The sequence below is a fragment of the Diabrotica virgifera genome, chromosome 4, assembly GCF_917563875.1.
Source record: "Diabrotica virgifera virgifera chromosome 4, PGI_DIABVI_V3a".
In the NCBI taxonomy this organism is placed as follows: domain Eukaryota; kingdom Metazoa; phylum Arthropoda; class Insecta; order Coleoptera; family Chrysomelidae; genus Diabrotica; species Diabrotica virgifera.
Genome location: NC_065446.1, coordinates 129810272 through 129829872, shown reverse-complemented (window position 1 = coordinate 129829872; position 19601 = coordinate 129810272). Strand labels below are relative to the sequence as shown.

Here is a 19601-nt window from a genome sequence, read left to right as displayed (position 1 = left end):
ATTCTCTCCTTACAGTTGCCATGGAGCTTCTGTTCCCATTTTCTATGTACTCTACGTTTCCCTCTTGACAACCCTCTATGATTTCATGCACTTCTTCTCTGATAGTGCGTATTACGCTTTCTATTCCACCCTCTTTTATTTCATTTTTTGTTACTATCAGGCATTCTTTCTTAGCTATTGTTTCTTGCAAGCCCCCTTGTTCCCATTTTGTTTTTTCGTAGACTGTTTCCTCCCACCTCTTTTCATATATTTGGTTGAAGTCATTTATGTCCCCCCCTTTGTTTAATACTTCAATTATCTTCTCAGTCTCCTTTCTTTGCTTTTCTCGCTCTATTTTTATTTTGCATTGTTCGCATCTAATGCTCTCCTCCTCCGTTTGTGTCTTCTTACTTTGGTTTAGGCCTGTTTTGTTCTGATTATATATTTCCCCAATCAGATTTCTAGCTGTTATTTTGTGTTCCCCCTGTATGGGGCCTTTATTGTTTAATATTTCCAATACTTGTTTTAGCTTTCTCAGGATCCTTTCATTTTCTGTCTCCTCGGGGTATTCGGCGGTCTCTTCCCTCTTCTCTTTTTTGAATCTCTCATTTTCCTCTAGGCTATCCCCTTTTCTTTTTTTGGACTGTTGTATTGCTTCGTAATCCTCGTCGTCAAACAACAAGGCTTGAAGAATGCTATCTCCAGTTTTTTGCCAGTGTGTTTCCGTTTGATCTTCTCTTTTATTTTCCTCTCCTTCCACTTCTATTGCTTCCGCCGAGGGTTCCCTCTCCTCTGCATCTCCTTCTTTCTCTTCCTCTTCTCTATTAGTTTCTTCTAGCATGTTGTCCAATAATGTCGAGTGTGTTATGGGACCCGACCTGTTTATTTTTGGTTGATTCTGATGCCTCTTTAACATTTCTTCCTCAAACTTCTTTCGCTCCTCTATTTCTTCCATTTTGCCGTCGTGCGACAGTTCTTCCCCATTCTCGTTTTTGTTAATCTTAGCTTCGTCCTGTTTCTTTTGCCTGTAGTCGTCCTCTTTTTTTTCCTGTTCCTTTGGTTTTTTTTAATGGTTCCATACAAATCCCACGAGTTGGGACGTACTATACGTCAGACGCGGCAGTGCGCCCTTACCGCGTTAAGGCTATGTTACTTCGGGAGGTCGCCAGGTATCCCGAAGGGATCGTTTGCGATGCTCTAACCCTCGCATCTCTCATATCTTTGGCACGATGCCTTCCACCGTGATAATGGGGATTATTTTATTGAGGTTTACTCCTCTAGGCTTTTTTCACGGTTGCCTCCGGACGCAGTGGCAGTCTGTATTCGCAGGCTACTTGGAATTTCCGCGTAACTGCTGCCTCCCCTGTTACGCGGGATTGGAATGGGGATTTGTGTATATGGGATAAAGGTATTTAGGTGGGGTGAGACATTTCGGCCACTCTTTATAAATGGGTTGGGATCATTCTAAGAATGAAAAAGGTGTTTGTCGAAAGTTGAAACTGGAGCCCCCGCAACGACGCAAAGCGCGATGCACGACGCAGGCACCCCGGCGAAAGGCCCCAGCCCCGACTCCGACAAAAACGTTTGTTGAAAGTGGCGATTAGAATTTGGGGATAGAGTAGCCTCCGGGAAGTTGGAATGTGTAACTTAAAATTGCTGAAGGCGAAGGCGCCGCAACTGTTCGCTTCAGTTGCCGCGCCTTTTAGCGTCCAGCGGCGGTGTCCGGCGACCACCCGGTGCACAGACGCTGGACGCTGGGACTGTGTTTGGTTTCACTGGTCGTGCTCCCCTCACAGAATTCAGGGACCAAGATCAATTACTCGGCCCTCCCACCAGCGTCGAGGAAAAATACAGACCCAGGGAGAGATGGCCTAACCTTGCATTAGGAGCTGCCCCAAATTTTACTTTTCTAATCTTTAGGGGGGGGGGGTGAATAGTAGTGTAAAGACTAAATTCCGCCATTGCGTTAGCCGCCATCTTGATTTTAAACGAGAGCCGTTTTTTCCAATATCTCCGCCATTTTCAACTTTTCGACAAAAAGTATAACAACCAAAATTGTTGAAAATGTGAGTTTCTATCATTTCTATTGTTACAATTTTTTCGTGCCGTCGATATTTTCCGAGTTATGGCGGAAAATAGTGACAGTCAGATCATAATTATTCAGTTATCTCGTTTATTATTAGTTTTACAACAAAAATGTTTCTATTCGCGGTGTGCAAGTACTTGGAGGCGATACGAGAAACGATCGTGCGAGAATAGCGGAGAAATATTGTAACTTTCTTAAATAATTAATTGTCAATTGAAATTGTCAAATTGACGTATATTTCATATCTACTGTCAATGAAGAAGAAAAATTATATATTGCTCCACAATATTGATATGATATGCAATTATTATATAAAGGTAAATGTAATTAATTGTATTTTGCTTGTATTACTGCATTTTAATAACTAATTTTATTTATACATACAATTGTTTACATTTTAATAACATAACCTGAATCTTATTTTTTCTTCTTATTATTTTTTGGACTATGGCCTTGACAATTATCCAGCAACCAGGACCATATGATTGGCCAATATAATTAAAAGTGCGAATAAAAGTGCAGAGCGAAGAAACCAGGTGTCGCTTTTCCGAACTTGCACGATAGAGAGAATTCAATTCTACACAATCTTAGTCTCTTTCATTTTTTTTGCTAAAGTTAATATTTAAGGTAGTACGTATGCGATAAGGCGCGAGCGTAAGACCAGATTGATTTTGTAGCAATTGTTTTTGTTCAATATCTACGCCATTTTCAACTAAAATTGTTCCAAATACGATTTCCTACAATTTCTTTTTAACAATTTTTTTCATGCGGTTGATATTTTCCGAGTTAAGTGGGAAAATAGTAAAAAGTGGTGGGGGGAGCATAATTACTGAATTGAATCTTGTTTCCGAACTGCCCCAAATTTTATAATTCTATCCTTTAGGGGAGATCAATAGTAGTGTAAATTTAAAATCTCGACTGAATTCCGTTGTTGCTTAATATCTCCGCCATTTTAACTTTTCGACAAAAACGGTAGGAACGAAAATTGTTGGAAACGCAATTTCCTACAATCTATTTTCCACAATTTTTTTATGCGATCAATATTCTCCGAGTTAAGGGGGAAATAGTGGAAGCGGAGGGGAAGCATAATTATTGAATTGTCTCATTTATTATTAACTTTACGACATAATTGTACATAAACAAAAATAAATAGAATTATACTTTTTACAATTTTTGAAACGTACAATAAAACACCAACCAAACTCAGTACATAAAAGACATAAGTAATAACTTATATGCATTAAGTTCACTTAATTTTATTAAATAGCTGGTTTTATTGGTTGAATTTGTCTGTCGATAATTAAGTTTCATGTCAGCTAACATATTTTAATATTTCAACAATTTTTTTTTAAATTTTGGACCCTGTTGGGGGGAATAACCCCCTTCCTCCCCCTTGTAGACCACCACTGGTTTTCTCGAAAAATTGTAGTAAATCTTAATTGCAACAACTTCAGTCCTTACACTTTTTTTCGAAAAGTTGAAAATAACGGAGAATTTGAACAAAAACAATTGCTATAAAATCAATCAGGTCTTACGCTCGCGCCTTTACCGCATACGTATTACCTTAAATATTGATTTTATCAAAAAAATGAAGGAGATCAAAATTGTACAAAATTTAATTGTCTTCATTTTTGTATAGGTTCAAATTTGTTGTAAAACTAATAATAAACGAGATAATTTTAATAAATCAATAATTATGCTCTAACTGTCACTTATTTTTCCCCATAACTCGAAAAATATCGACCGCACGAAAAAAATTATAATAAACGAAATTATAGAAAATCGCATTTTTAATAATTTCAGTTTCTACACCTTTTGTCGAAAAGTTGAAAATGGCGGAGATATTGAGCAAAAACGTTTCTCGTTTAAAATCAAGATGGCGGCTAACGCAACCGTCAAATTCAGTCGAGATTTTAAATGTATACTACTATTGATCCCCCCTAAAGATTAGAAAAATTAAATTTGGGCAGCTCATAATGCAAGGTCAAATGCTATCCCGACTGGGCTATCTGTTCAAAGATTTCAATGCCCTTTAAGCCCCACACTAATCGTTTAAATGTTGTGAGCCCCACACTGTTAATAATAGTTGTGACTGTAAAATATCTCCCTGCTGCATCCCTGTGTCAATGTTTATCTCCTCAGTCATGCAATGAAAGTTTACAGGTTGCTATTGTGTTTTCTTATATACTTAGAACCTGTGGTTTTATTCTGTTTTCTGCTTGTGCTTTTAAGGTAGTATGTAATTTGTAGAAGTCAACAAAAAATAAGCTGATTGAATTTTTTGCTTGTTCTTTTTATCTGTTAGAAATCGAGTTTTACTTTCGATCTGTTTAGCAATCTTCGAGTAAAAAGCTTGTATAGGTGGTTTAGTAAGGTAGAGGGTCTTTAGGTTTCAAGGTCTAATTTATATGACGAGGGGGGTAGAGAACCACGCTGTGGTTAGCGTGGTTACATTGGTTACACTCTCTCATCAGATACGGACTCATCGGGGCATTGGTTTTGCCAGAATAGGATAAGAGGTCCTGCATTTCTGCGTAGGCGTCCACCGTAAATTGTATTGTCAGGTGAAAAGTTAGTACCTAACGATTATCTTCTTCTTCTTCACGTGCCATATCAGAATTATCCGACGTTGGCGATCACCATTGCGAAGGCTTCTCGATCTTCTGCAATATGGAATAGTTGTCCTGCATTTGATATCTCAAGTCGAGTCCATTCACGAATGTTTTTTAACCAAGAAACTTGTTTTCTTCCTACACCTCTACGGCCCTCTATTTTGCCTTTAAGGATCAGTTGTAATATTTTATATCGACTTCCCCTCACTATATGTCCCAGATAAGACATTTTTCGATGTTTAACAGTCTTTAGCAGTTCTCTATCTTTGTTGACCTTCCTTAGTACTTCTTGATTAGTTTTTCTTGTTGTCCAGGGTATCTTCAGTATCCGTCTATGAATCCACATTTCCAATGCTTCAATTCTGTTCATAATCGATACTTTTAGCGTCCACACTTCTACACTATACAAAAGTACGGACCAAACATAGCACTTGACCATTCTTTGTCTTAGTTCCAAACTGAGATGATTATTGCAAAGAAATGACTTCATTTTCGTAAAAGTGGTTTTAGTCATTGCTATTCTACGTTTTATTTCTATGTCTGGATCTAGTTGGTCCGTTATCACAGTTCCCAGATATGTCATTTTGTGAACTTTCTCAACTTGGACTCCGTTTAATTGAAGCTTTGCATCGGGATGTGGGTCACGACTAAACACTAAAAATTTGGTTTTGTTTGAAATTATTTTAATGCCCATTTCCTCTCCTACCTCTTGAATACGATCAAGCAGAATTTGGAGACCACTGTATCGTCTGCATATCTTATCACATTAAGTAGTTCTCCGTTGATTTTTATTCCACGATTATATTATTTCGTATTTAGCAGCGTTGCGAAGCATTTCATAACTGTAGATTTCTGTCCGTTGGCGAGTATTACGCAGCCATGACAATTTTTGCCCTAAACCTCTCCTATCCTCTATCTTTCCTTCGAGGGCCATTCCTTCGAGGACCAATTGCTGAAAAGTGTATCGTTCTCCTCGTAATAATATGTGCCCTAAGTATGCAGTCTTCTTACTTTTTACATAATTAAAAAGTTCCCCCTATCCTGAAAGCCCGCTCTTCTTAATGCTTCCTCATTCTTGACTGTTCGTCCATGATATTCTAAGCATTCGGTGCAGGCACCACATTTCAAAGACTTGTTTGTTCAAAGTTTGTTAACGCAGCTGGCCCTTAACATTTACACTTACATTTGGTACAAGAGAACAGACCAAACGTAAAACTTTAGCATCTTTTATCTAATAGGGCTTTTCATTCACAGTCATTTGTTTCGATCTTCTGTCAAATGTCGTAAAATCCGTGTATATTAATATTATACACAGATTATACAACATATGACGGAAGCTCGAAACAAATGACAATCGATGAAAAGCCCTATGTTGAAATCCAGCTTACGATCAGTCAGATATTTACGAGGCCTCAAAAAAGCATTTATGGCTTGTTCTACTCTGCTCGTTATTTCGGTGCGTGTGCTAGCTCATTTAAAAGGTTATTCGATTCTCTATTCAATAATCTAAACATGAATATAATTATGTATACCTACAGGGTGTCCAAAAAAGGTTTTTTTTTTAAATAAATTAATTGATACAAAAAGAAGAATGTCTACAATTTATTTAATTCAAAATACATTTTACTGCTATCAGAAAACACAAAACACAGAAAATGACTATTTAACAAATAAACATTTGCTTAAATTCAATATTCAAACTGTTACCCACCTGCCTCTTGGCTGTTTGAACATTTAATTTAAGCGAAAACCAATGTTTATTATTTGTCAAATAAACATTTTTTTTTGTGTTTTATGACAGCAGCAAAATGTACTTTAAATTAAATAAATTACTTACATTCTTCTTTTTGCGTCAATTAATGTAAAAAACTGGTTACCCTGTATAAATAATTATCTTAATATTTATATTATTCCATAGAGAATTGAATAACTTTTCAAATGAGTTTGCACACGACCCCTACTTTCATTTAAAAAAAATCATCGACTACTTCGTTGCGCCCAGATGGATAACGTCACTAATGTTCATTTTTTTTTTAAATATGAGGAGTAAACTTAACAGACAGATTCACACCCAATAATGTCACTAGAAAAATAACCAGATCCATCTTCTTTTTTGGTTGATCATATCGGCCTTCGACGGTAATCCATAAATATTATGTTATACTAATACGTCGCTAAAGAGTTCTAAAAACAACTGTTTTTTATATATATGCAGAATAAATATTAGTATGATACAATTGATCCAAAAGATGGCATAACCCAGACATCCAAAGTGAAAGTTATCCTCCAACACCAAATTGTTCTATATGGTCCACATAATGTTCAGAAAAAAGTCACACCATTTTGAGCGTCGGGTTTGGGGGGTAGAGGGGGGAGTAATCGGTAAATTCGTAGTTTTTTACGTTTTTCGTCAATATTTCTAAAACTATGCTTTAGCGTAAACAATGTTCTATACAAAAATGTTTTACATAAAATTTAAAACAAAAAAGTTCCTATACATTATGTAATTGTTATAAAATCAACGGTTCCAGAGTTGAGGGTGAAAAGTGGAGGTTTTCGATACTTTTTATATTTTTAGGGAAATTGATGATGATTTTGGGTGGTGAGGTTGACGTTTCTTTAAGGGCTTATCACTAACATACCATGGGCCATTGAAAAAGCAAATTTTATTTACAAAACACAATGCTGTTAAAGAAAATTTCGTTATCAGTAAAATATGCCCAAAAAATATAAAAAGTATCGAAAACCTCCACTTTTCACTCTCCATAACCCTGGAACCGTTGATTTTATAACCATTATGGATAGGACCTTTTTTGTTTTAAATTTCATGTAGAATATTTTTGTATAGAACATTATTTACGGTAGAGCATAGTTTTAGAAATATTGACGAAAAACGTAAAAAAAACTACTAATTTACCGACTTCTACCCCATCTCCCCCCCCCCCCCCAAACAGGATGCTCAAAATGGTGTAACTTTTTACTGAACAATATATGTGGGCCATATAGAACAATTTGGTGTTGGAGGAAAACTTTTACTTTACATGTCTGGGTTAGGTTTTGGACCAATTATACTATACTACCTCCGTAACTTTGGAACCGTTAATTTTAGAAGGATTATGCATAGGGCCTTTTTTATTTCAAATTTAATGTAGAACATTTTTGTATAGAAGGTTGTTCATGCTAAACCGCATAGTTTTAGAAATATTGACGAAAAACGCAAAAAACTACGAATTTACCGATTTCTCCCCCCTCTTCCCCCAAACCCGACGCTCAAAATGGTGTGACTTTTTTCTGAACATTATGTCGACCATATAGAACAATTTGGTGGTGGAGGATATCTTTCACTTTGGATGTCTGGGTTTGGATCTAGTTATACCATACTATAACTAAAAATTAAAGGAATATCGCAGAAAGCACAAAAAATCGCCGATATAAACTCCTGGACAAAATTAACGCACCACTCCTATTTTTCTCAATAATCTTTATTTATTGATAATTTACTGTACAAGTTGCCTATGGATCTTGTTTGACAGTGATAGTTGTTATGTAAGCTAATAATAGTCTTGTTTTAATAATAATTTGTATTAAACTTCGTTTTAGGCTAAAAGTGAGTTAAACTTTTCATAAAAAGTGCCGATTAAAGCAAAGTGCTTGTGAGAAACAAGCTTTTTATTGTGATATTTTTCATCACATGCATGTTTCTAAGTTCATTTGCATAAAAATTAAATAAAAAAATGAACCGCCAAAAGAAATTTGTCAATGGAGGAGGCAGTGCGATACGTTGCAGGTTTGTTAGGAAGACATCATTCCAGCATCAGTCGCAAGGTGAGGCGATACAATGAAACAGGGTCGTACCATCGAACACCAGGGCAAGGGCGAAAACGTTGAACTAATCAAATTGATGATCGTTTTTTGAGACAACGTGCTCTCAGACATAATAGAGCCACCAGCAATTTGCTAAAAAATGAACTAGCAGATGTTCGAAATGTCGCGATATCCTCTCGAACAGTTAGAAGACGTGTACATGAAGCAGAATTGAGCAACAGGAAACCGGCCAAAAAACCCTTGCCTTGCTTACCAGAGAACACAGGGTTCAGAGATTGAATTTTGCAAGATTGCATCAAAATTGCACCATCGATGATTGGAAACGAGTTCTTTTCTCCGATGAGACATGAGACTAGAGTAAACCTCAAAGCTCCAGATGGTCGTGAGCGTGTCTGACCAAGGCGAGGAGAAAGGTTTGCCAGCTGCAATATCTCTCCTAAAGTACCTTTTGGTGGTGGCTCTAAAATGTTTTGGGAGGGAATTTGTTTTGAATCTCGTACGGAGTTGGTCCTCATACGTACGAGGTCTATGAATGCCCATTATTACTTAGACAACATTATTGTCGAACATGTAATGCCTTTTGCTCCGTTTCTCGGACCTAATTTTTTATTCATAAAAGACAACAACGCTCGTCATGTGGCTCGACGGGTTATTGGCTACCTAAATGATGTTGATATTCCATTATTAGAGTGGCCACCTAACAGTCCGGACATGAATCCTATAGAGCATCTATGGGACTATCCAAAAAAAAAAGATTGGTCCCAAAAAAAAAGTCGTGACCCCCTATTGCCAATCACAACCAACCCATTGAGGCCGATATTGAAGAATAAGAGAATATTCCACAAGCTTTTGTTGAACATTTGATATCAAGCATGCCTCGGCGCATAAATGTAGTCATAAGAATTGGAGGAGGGCCTACACGGTATTAGTGTTGACCCAGATGCATTTTATTGTGTTACTTAACTGATTTTTTTCTTTTTGCAATTTGGGGTTATGCTAGCTTATTTGCGCATTTCCGGCAAAAACAATTTTTTAAAGAAACAAGGCAAATTAAGGTCATGCATGATAAAGTCATGTTGGACTTATTTGTAGGTGTTTATTATTACATATTTCAATGTAACTTTGTTTTATTTTGTGTTCATATTGTAAATATTTAGATTAATTAAAGTGGTGCGTTAATTTTGTCCAGGAGTTTAGTTAATTAACCTATTAATTTTAAATGTCATTAGTGTCAAAATTTTATAATTGTCAAAATTTCATAATTTAGTGGAGTAAGCTTGTTTGCGTTGGACCAATTACAATCAAGCATTACGGCGTGGTAAATTTGAATTACTCCTATTTAAAAAATGAACCATTATGATATAATTGTCAAAAAGTGACAATTTGAAAATAAACATCGACCTGTTTGTGGATTTTTCTTTAAAGTATGAAATAAGACATGTATTACTTTCATTTGGGCCATACTGTATAGTTATCTACATTCGTATTAGAAAAACTCGTTGATTTCAACTTGACTTATTATAACAATTAAATTTCTTTTTCATTTTGTTCGTGTTGAGTGTCATTTTAACAATTACTATTCGAGGTGTGCAAGTACTTGGAGGGGATACGAGAAACGATCGTGCGCGAATAGCGGAGAAATATTGCAACTTTCTTAAATACTTCATATTGTCAATTGAAAATGTCACATTTACCTATATTTCATACCTACTGTCATTGAAGAAGAAAAATTATATATTGCTCCACAATATTGATATGATATGCAATTATTATATAAAGGTAAATTTAATTAATTATATTTTGCTTGCAGTACTGCATTTTAATAACTAATTTTATTTACTACATACAATTGTTTACGTTGTAATAACATAACCTGAATCTGACTTTTTCTTATTATTTTTTTGGACTATGGCCTTGACAATTATCCAGTAACCAGGACCAATATAATTGGCCAATATAATTAAAAGTGCGAAAAATGTTGCTGAGCGTAGAAACCAGGTGTCGCTTTGCCGAACTTGCACGGTCCCAATACTAAGCTCTGCATAATACAAAAACAAAGAACATTCTTTAATGATAACTTTCTTTTAGTTCAGGTAGCATTCGATCCCGAGCCGGTCGTTATGGATGGGGATGATTCGTCTTCTAGCAGCGACACAACGTCCACTGAGTCCGACAGTGGACAAGAAGACGCCGAATTTGAGGATAACTACTGGAACGACGACTGGTATGTTCATTTCTTGCTGCTCTCCGATCTCATCTAAAAACTTACTACGCTAAACGCAAAACAAAAGTCGTCCCTCGTCGATTTTTTGTTTTGCCATATTTCGAATGTGACTCATGCTGAATCATTACGTCACCGAATCGATGACGTGCATCGATGATTGTTTTGCTATTGCTGTACCTTAGTACTTTTTAGATATATTTAACTGTGCTATTGTTATTTTTGTATTAAAGTCATATTAACGATCTTTTTTCATTTCTTTTCACTCGTCATATAGATGTGCCGGAATTTTGGGATTAAAATTCTTTGAAACGGAACACGTTAAGTTTAAACTTAAGTATTTTTTCCACCATTAATTTTTTAGACATAAACATCATATTATTAAGGCTGATTTATCTTACGACGGGGACATGGACGACACGGCTGTCTTACTGGGCACGTTGAAGAATCATCTGATATGAAAAGCGTTGGCTAGTATATCGTACAACGGAACGGGGCGACACCGGGGACGTGCGTCGTCTATTGTTCTACTGGCACATGCCGTCCTCGTCCCATCGTATGATAAATTGGGCTTTAATAGTCTGGAAAGCTGCTGCTTAAAATTGAAATTCTATTTTCTAAGAGCTGTTAACATTTTTGGTTTTTAAGAATTTCACCTACAAAACGCCAAATAGAAGTTATTTGACCATCGCACTGATGCTGGCTGACATATTAGTTTCAACAAGTGACCTTTTATACTCTCACGACATAAAATTGAAGGTTCTTTAGCCGTTTAGCATATATTTCAGCCGTCAATTTATTTATTTTTAAAAATTTATAAACATTCTCAATTTCTTTGCAATACGAAAATGCAGCAGCTGCATAATACTCTGGTTAAATCGGAGAGTGCAGGAAGAGTATATACCGGTTTCGGAGATCTTTTTCCACTCATCAGTAAACCCATATCCTCGTCTCTACGATTTACCCAGGTACCATAGCTTAGGCCTTCCCGAATTGCAAAGAAAGAAATGTCACGGATGAACTAGGGCCATCTACCGAAAACCAAAGTAAGTTATCAATCGAAGTAGCACAGAAAACGACAATAAATATCGCTTCCGTACCACCAGATTGACAACAGGTGGAATAATTTCTTTGGTTACACCTTCTGAGATTTTCAAAATTTATAAATCATACCGGGTGCCGAGGAAATTAAGATGAGAGAATTTTAAATAATTAACAACTCATCTACTCAGCGTGGTAAAAGCTCCAACAAGAAAGATTCCTTAATACTCGAACAAAAGAGTAAATGAATTAAAAATGTATAAACATTCTCAATTTCTTTGCAATACGAAAATGCAGCAGCTGCATATTACTCTGGTTAAATCGGAGAGTGCAGGAAGAGTCTATACCGGTTTCGGAGATCTTTTTCCCCTCATCAGTAAACCCATATCCTCTTCTCTCCTATTTACCCAGGTACCATAGCTTAGGCCTTTCTTTCTTTGCAATACGGGAAGGCCTAAGCTATGGTATCTGGGTAAATCGGAGAGAAGAGGATATGGGTTTACTGATGAGGGGAAAAAGATCTCCGAAACCGGTATAGACTCTTCCTGCACTCTCCGATTGAAGCAGAGTATTATGCAGATATTAATTGAGAATGTTTATGCATTTTTAATTCATTTACTCTTTTGTTTGAGTATTAAGGAACCTTTCTTGTTGGAGCTTTTACCACGCTGAGTAGATGAGTTGTTAATTTTTTAGCGGTTGTCAATCTGGTGGTACGGAAGCGATATTTATTGTCGTTTTCTGTGCTACTTCGATTGATAACTTACTACTTACTTTGTTTTTCGGTAGATGGCGCTAGTTCATCCGTGACATTTCTTTCTTTGCAATTCGGGAAGGCCTAAGCTATGGTACCTGGGTAAATCGGAGAGAAGAGGATATGGGTTTACTGATGAGGGGAAAAAGATCTCCGAAACCGGTATAGACTCTTCCTGCACTCTCCGATTTAACCAGAGTATTATGCAGCTGCTGCATTTTCGTATTGCAAAGAAATTGAGAATGTTTATATATTTTTAATTCATTTACTCTTTTGTTTGAGTATTAAGGAATCTTTCTTGTTGGAGCTTTTACCACGCTGAGTAGATGAGTTGTGAATTATTTAAAATTCTCTCATCTTAATTTCCTCGGCACCCTGTATGATTTAAAAATTTTGAAAATCTCAGGAGGTATAACCAAAGAAAGTATTCCACCTGTTGTCAATCTGGTGGTACGGAAGCGATATTTATTGTCGTTTTCTGTGCTACTTCGATTGATAACTTACTTTGGTTTTCGGTAGATGGCCCTAGTTCATCCGTGACATTTCTTTCTTTGCAATTCGGGAAGGCCTAAGCTATGGTACCTGGGTAAATCGGAGAGAAGTTGATATGGGTTTACTGATTAGTGGAAAAAGATCTCCGAAACCGGTATAGACTCTTCCTGCACTCTCCGATTTAACCAGAGTATTATGCAGCTGCTGCATTTTCGTATTGCAAAGAAATTGAGAATGTTTATACATTTTTAATTAATTTACTCTTTTGTATGAGGATTAAGGAATCTTTCTTGTTGGAGCTTTTACCACGCTGAGTAGATGAGTTGTGAATTATTTAAAATTCTCTCATCTTAATTTCCTCGGCACCCTGTATGATTTATAAATTTTGAAAATCTCAGGAGGTGTAACCAAAGAAAGTATTCCACCTGTTGTCAATCTGGTGGTACGGAAGCGATATTTATTGTCGTTTTCTGTGCTACTTCGATTGATAACTTATTTTATTTATTTTTAATTCTAATATCAGAAATAAATTATGATTTCTTAGTAGCAAAACGCTTAGTAGTGCTATTAGTAGGAGAGCTGTTAGACATTTTTGGGTAGGAATTTGAGGCAATCTAAAAAATTTTAAGATAACTCTTCCAGCATGTCCTAATACAAAAATGCGGACCTGACTGGAGGTTAGCGGAGGATAGCGGTTATCAAAAATAAATAAAATAAACAAGTCAGGCGATTTTTTTATCACCTGACAGGTACAAAATCTCACCAAAAGACCTGTCTTTTTAGAATATTTATTTTTAATATTAAAAAATACCGTGCCAAAATAGCAATTGCACCCCCTGTCCGGAAAGAAAGTACATAGTTATAGTCCGTGCCACCTTGACTTTACAGTATAGGGCACATAGGCAATGCAGTCCTTATGAGAGTTTTAAGCGCGGTGATGCCGATTGTGTCAAAAAGAATTTGAAACTTTTAGAAAGACAATCTACAATTTTAGGATTCGTATGCGTTTAAGGTTATTATAGTTATTACGCATATGAATCCTAAAATTGTAGATTGCCTTTCTAAAACAGTTTGAATTAATCTCTCTAATGTTCAATTACAAATTCTTTATGATAAAATCGGCACCACCGCGCAAAAAGCTCTCATAAGGACTGCATTGCCTATGTTCCCTATACTGTAAAGTCAAGGTAGGACGGACTATAGCTATACATGTATAGTTGTACATTTTATATTGGTTAATAGCGTGTATAGATTCAGATGCAACCCTCGGAAGTTCCGATGCACCCGCTGGAAATAATCCTGGGGAGCCCATGGAAGCATGTTGCAGAGTTAAAATCCCTTACAAATTGTCTAGCTTGCAAGGGATTTTTTCCGGCATTATTTTTGAATATAATAAGTTGCCTCAAAGATATATTTTGTGTAACAAAAATTTTTACACAATTTCTCTTTTCAATTTTTGGGGTAAATGACCGTTACCATCCAGCCAGGTCTGCGTTTTTGTATTAGGATATTATGGGAGAGTTATCTGAAAAATTTTGAGATTACCTCAAATACCTACCCAAAAATGTTTACCAGCTCTCGGACCATATTTTTCCTAGTTTTTAGAAAATTTATTTCCTTTTGAAGGTATAACAACGCTTATTACGGTGGATATGGAAGGTGTTTTACTTGTGGTAGAAGAGGCCACTGGGCAAATGGCTGTCCTTTCAGATAATCCCGCTTCCGGAATAGGAACCATTGAGATTTCACTTGTTTGTTCCAGTAAAAATATTTGTTTTTTTATTATACATTGTTTAATTTTTAATTGTAAATATTTTTATACAAAATAATCACCAGATGAAAAAAATATATTGATAAATTCTCCTACTACCTCTCCTACTGCGACTTTCCATTATTTTAGCGCTTCTAGAAATCGTACCTTTTGGTAAAAAAGAAAAATAAGTAACATTTTCTAAAAACACGTATCCACTGCACTTGCGCTCTGCGCTCCTTGCAGCTGCTCCAATCGATACGGCGTGCACTCCTCTACATATAAACCGCCACCGATTGGAGCGCCGAGGCGGATCGCGCACTGTTGCACGGTCCGGGACCGGCAACGTATCCACTATATAGAACAGTTGCAGGAGCGCGGAACGCAAGTGTAGTGGATACGTGCCTTAATATTGCCTTACTTCAGTTGTTAGTCAATCAATTCCGGTGTATTAAAAGAGTCATTTATTGGGTATTCAAGTTATATATCACAATGATTTCAAACAACGACAAATAAATGAGACACTAAAATTGTCATTTATTGAACAGTTAATATTTATTTATTAAAATGTTGTCTTTTATAAGCCAGTGAACTTTCATACTTCCACAGTGCCGCCATCTAAATACTTCATCATTTATAATCTAGCGAATTCCTGTTCCCTAAAAATGTTATCATTTATAAGCCATTCATACCTTAACAGTGCCGTCATATAAACACTTCGTCACTTATAATCTAGTGAATTCCTGTTCACTAAAAGTGTTGTCATTTATAAACCAATTGAACTTTCATACTACAACAATGCTATCATACAAAATACTTCGTCATTTATAAGCTAGTAGGCCTGGATCCCGCGCACCAAAAAAAAGTTGATTAATAGCAAGCTGAAAATTTGTTAATAGCTTAACAGTGTCTAGTCGGACAAACTTTGATGTACGATAACACTGGAACAGGGGAAGTTTTAATTTTGGAACAGTTTAAAAATTTGGAACGTCAGATTACGAAAACGTCCCATGTATTTTGTCGGACAGAACATCCAATTGATTTGTTACCCTTTTATTAAACTCTCATGCAAAAATCAGACTGCTATTACTAACCAACATGATTCCTGTCATTTGACATGTATTCGAGCTCCGCTCATTAAAATGGACAGTTGGTGATAAACACCAGTCTGATTTTTGCATGAGAGTTTAATGAAATGGTAACACATCAATTGGAAGTTCTGTCCGACAAAATACATGGAACGTTTTGATAATCTGACGTTCCAAATTTTTAACCTGTTCCACAATTAAAACTTCCCCTGTTCCAGTGTTCCCATACATCAAAGTTTGTCCGACTAGACACCGTTAAGTTATTAAAAATTCTTCAGCTTGCATTAATCAACTTATTTTTGGTACGCGGGATCCAGGTCTATAGTGAACTCCTGTTTACTAACAGTGTCGTCATTTATAAGCCAATGAGCTTTCATACTTCAACGGTGGCGTCAATAAATACTTCGTCATTTAAAATCCAGTGATTTCCCATTCATAATGGTGTTATGAATGGTTGTCATTAATAAGCCAATGAAATTTCATACTTCAGCAGTACCGTCATCTATAATCTAGTGAATTCCTGTTTACTAAAAGTATTGTCATTCATTAGTCATTTATAGCCCAGTCAAACTTTCATACTTAACAGTTCCGTCATATAAAGACTTCGTCATCTATAATCTAGTCTCTAGTGAATTCCTGTTCACTAAAGTGTTGTCATTGATTACTCATTTATAAACCAGTAAAATTTCATACTTTAACAATGTTGTCATATAAATACTTCGTAATTTATGAGCTAGTGAACTCCCGTTTACTAACAGTGTTGCTATTTATTAGGTATTTATAAGCCAGCGAGCTTTCATACTTCAATTGTACCGTCGTATAAATACTCTGTCATCTATAATCTAGTGAATTCCTGTTCACTACAAGTGTTGTCATTTATTAGTCATTTATAAGCCACTAAAATTTCATACTTTAACAATGTTATCATATAAATATTTCGTCATTTATAAACTAGTGAATTCCCATTCGCTTAACGTGTTGTCATTTATAAGTCATTTGCCGGTGAAACTTCATACTTCAATAGTGTCCACATATAAATACTTCGTTATTTAAATATTTCGTCATTTATAATCTTTGTAATCTATACATTAACAGTGTTGTCATTTACGTCTGTGGAAAATAAAAAAAAATATGCAGGCCTTTGAGAAACACACTCTACTCTCGATATTTTTTGGTATAAATATGCAAAATCCTTAGTGTTCAACGCAAGCATACAACAGTTTAGTTATCCTGTATATGTAGAAGAAATCCGCAAGAAATTATTGTACTAATTACAGAGTATGTCTTTTGCTGTTAACATTAGCTATTAATGTTGCTACAACTGTTAGTGACTCACATGATTTAAAAATGAACTTGAAGGGTTGATCCGTACTTGTGGCATACATACTGAATCTTCCTAACTGGTTGTATGTTTGCGTAGAATGGATCGTTGAAACGTGTAAAAATGTTAGAGATTACTTCATTAATCTTGATCATATCCCAAATAATATTGCTAAAAAGTTGCTATATTTTAGCTGTAAAATATTCAGTTGCTATTGTGGAGGCAAGTCTACCGAGTGGGTGAATCGTCAAGCGGGCCATAGAAAACTCAATGGGAAATTCTAAATTGTTGAATTCTTGCTTTATTAATTATTTTACATCAAAGATCATCAGAAACTAATTGTAGAGGACTGAAATCTGTATTAAACACAAATGTTGAAATTGTTCTACGAATTAAACACTTTCCCAAATTTTGCAAAAACATAATACACTTGCCAGAGTATTATTACTCTAATCGTCAGCTATTTGACTTCCAAAAATCATACGAACTAGCTGAATTTTGCTAAGAATGTTAATTTTGGGACCCCAAAAAAGATGCAAAAGAGTTTGCCAATCCTATCCCCGCGTTTCCCCTTAAAACCCCCTCGAAGAAGGGTGCGAGGGCAAAAAACATTGATTTTGCAATAATCTGCAATCCGTCGAAAAAACATTTCAGACAAGAAATGTAGCTGAGATAATTTTGACCAAAAATGTCAGCACTTTTTGTGTAAAAAGTACCGTTTTCTCTGAAACAACGATGGAAGCGACCGGCGAAACGTCATTTACGCACTTAAAATTAATTTTTTAAATAAAATCTGTATCAACTCAACGGTAAAAATTCGATATCTTTTGATTAGAATGCCCTATCGACAAAATACAAAATTTATTTTAAAGATAAAAAGGGCGGCTTTCGTGTCCGATTTTTGTATTTTGTTTCAAATAAAGTCAGCTTCTATACAGTGGTTAATTTAAAAAAATTGCCCGTTTTTTACCATTTTTTACGATTCTTGTTGGGGTTTTACGGGAAAACCCGGGGGTAGGAGTGGCAAACCTTTTTTGTGTCTTTATGGGGTCCCAAAATTGATATTCTCAGTAAAATTCAGATTGTTCTTATGATTTCTAGAGGTCACATCTCTTACGATTGGACTACAATAGAACTTCAATTATCCGGACTCCAATTATCCGGATCGCCAATTATCTGGATCAGATTGAGAAAAAGAAAGAATCAAGTTTGTAAAAAAATAATTCATTTTCCTGTGATTCAGTATTGTGTGTCAATATTACGTAATGTAAACTTTGTCATTTACATATTGTTGTGTATACTATATTGTTTTTCATAATAAATACCGTATATGTTCTCCATTGTGTTTTGCTGTAATTACGTTTCTTTCCCGGAAAAGGCCTTTTTCGAGAAAAATCCAATTATCCGGATTTTTGATTATCCGGATCGGGTCCGGTCCCAATTAATCCGGATAATTGGAGTTCTACTGTAATAATACTCTGTCAAATGTATTATATTTTTACAAAATTTTGGAATGTGTTTAATTCGTAGAACAAGTCTAACATGTGCTTTTAATAGATATTTCAATTCTCTACAAATAGTTTACGACTTTTGATGTAAAATAATTAGAGAAACAGGAATTCAACAATTTAGAATTTCCCATTGAGTTTCCTATGGCCCGTTTGACGATGCACCACCCTGTATATTTCAAAGCTGATTCTCTTTATTCTAATTTAACCAAAAATACTACGGTATCACCACAGCAGTTTATTGTAAACTCTTGTAAATTTTTTAGGAGTCTTGATTCCGAAGATGAAGATGTTTTCAGTAGTTAGGTAGTAAAAGTTATTTGGAAGATATTTGTGATATATTTTGCAGCCTTGAATATTGATAAACATGTATGAAACGTATAGATTTTAAAATGAACTGTTCTGGAAAAACGATAAAAATCAAATCAATCGGAATCAAGGTAGACCTAATCAAACCTAGATTTTATGTAGTCTACCTATATATTACATATCTTTATATCATCTTTATATAACTGTTATATTTTATTGTTTTTGCATAAATATTGTACATAATAAAAGTTCACGTTGGTTTGATATTTAATTGCCAAATATTTGTAAAAATCAAAATAAATATGATCTTAGTTTAGGTAATTTTCTACCAAAAATAAATATTAATTTTGTGTTAGTTACATTTATTTTCCGTCTTGTTTGATATTTCGTGGGATTTAAAGACATCAAAAGATCGAAGGTAAGTATTTAGGTACTGTAACGTGACTATTGTAATTACTTATAATTACAATAAAACTAGCGGTTCGTATTTATTTACGACTTTATTATTTATTTATACAAGTTTACTTTACAAACTTTAGCTTAAGACTAAACTGTATTTACAAATATGCCCGTATTTATACCCAGTTGTTATTCTGGAACAATCGACGCCCATCT

At 35.4% G+C, this 19601-nt stretch overlaps 1 protein-coding gene across 8 annotated transcripts in view; it reads left to right on the top strand.

Moving 5' to 3' along the window:
• Window positions 1-19335, top strand: part of LOC114335878 (E3 ubiquitin-protein ligase CHFR) — a 251327-nt gene extending 231992 nt beyond the window's left edge. For 4 of the 8 annotated variants that reach the window (XM_050649703.1, XM_050649701.1, XM_050649698.1 and 1 more), the window contains 2 exons: window positions 10591-10726; window positions 14637-14879. In XM_050649703.1, the coding sequence (XP_050505660.1) occupies window positions 10591-10726; window positions 14637-14724 (224 nt within the window). In that variant the 3' untranslated portion in view covers window positions 14725-14879. Of the gene's footprint in view, window positions 1-10590; window positions 10971-14636; window positions 14880-18943 lie in introns of those variants that run through there. The other 4 variants (XR_007697759.1, XR_007697758.1, XM_050649699.1 and 1 more) reach the window with 4 other exon arrangements.
• The last annotated feature ends 266 nt before the right edge of the window (window positions 19336-19601 follow it).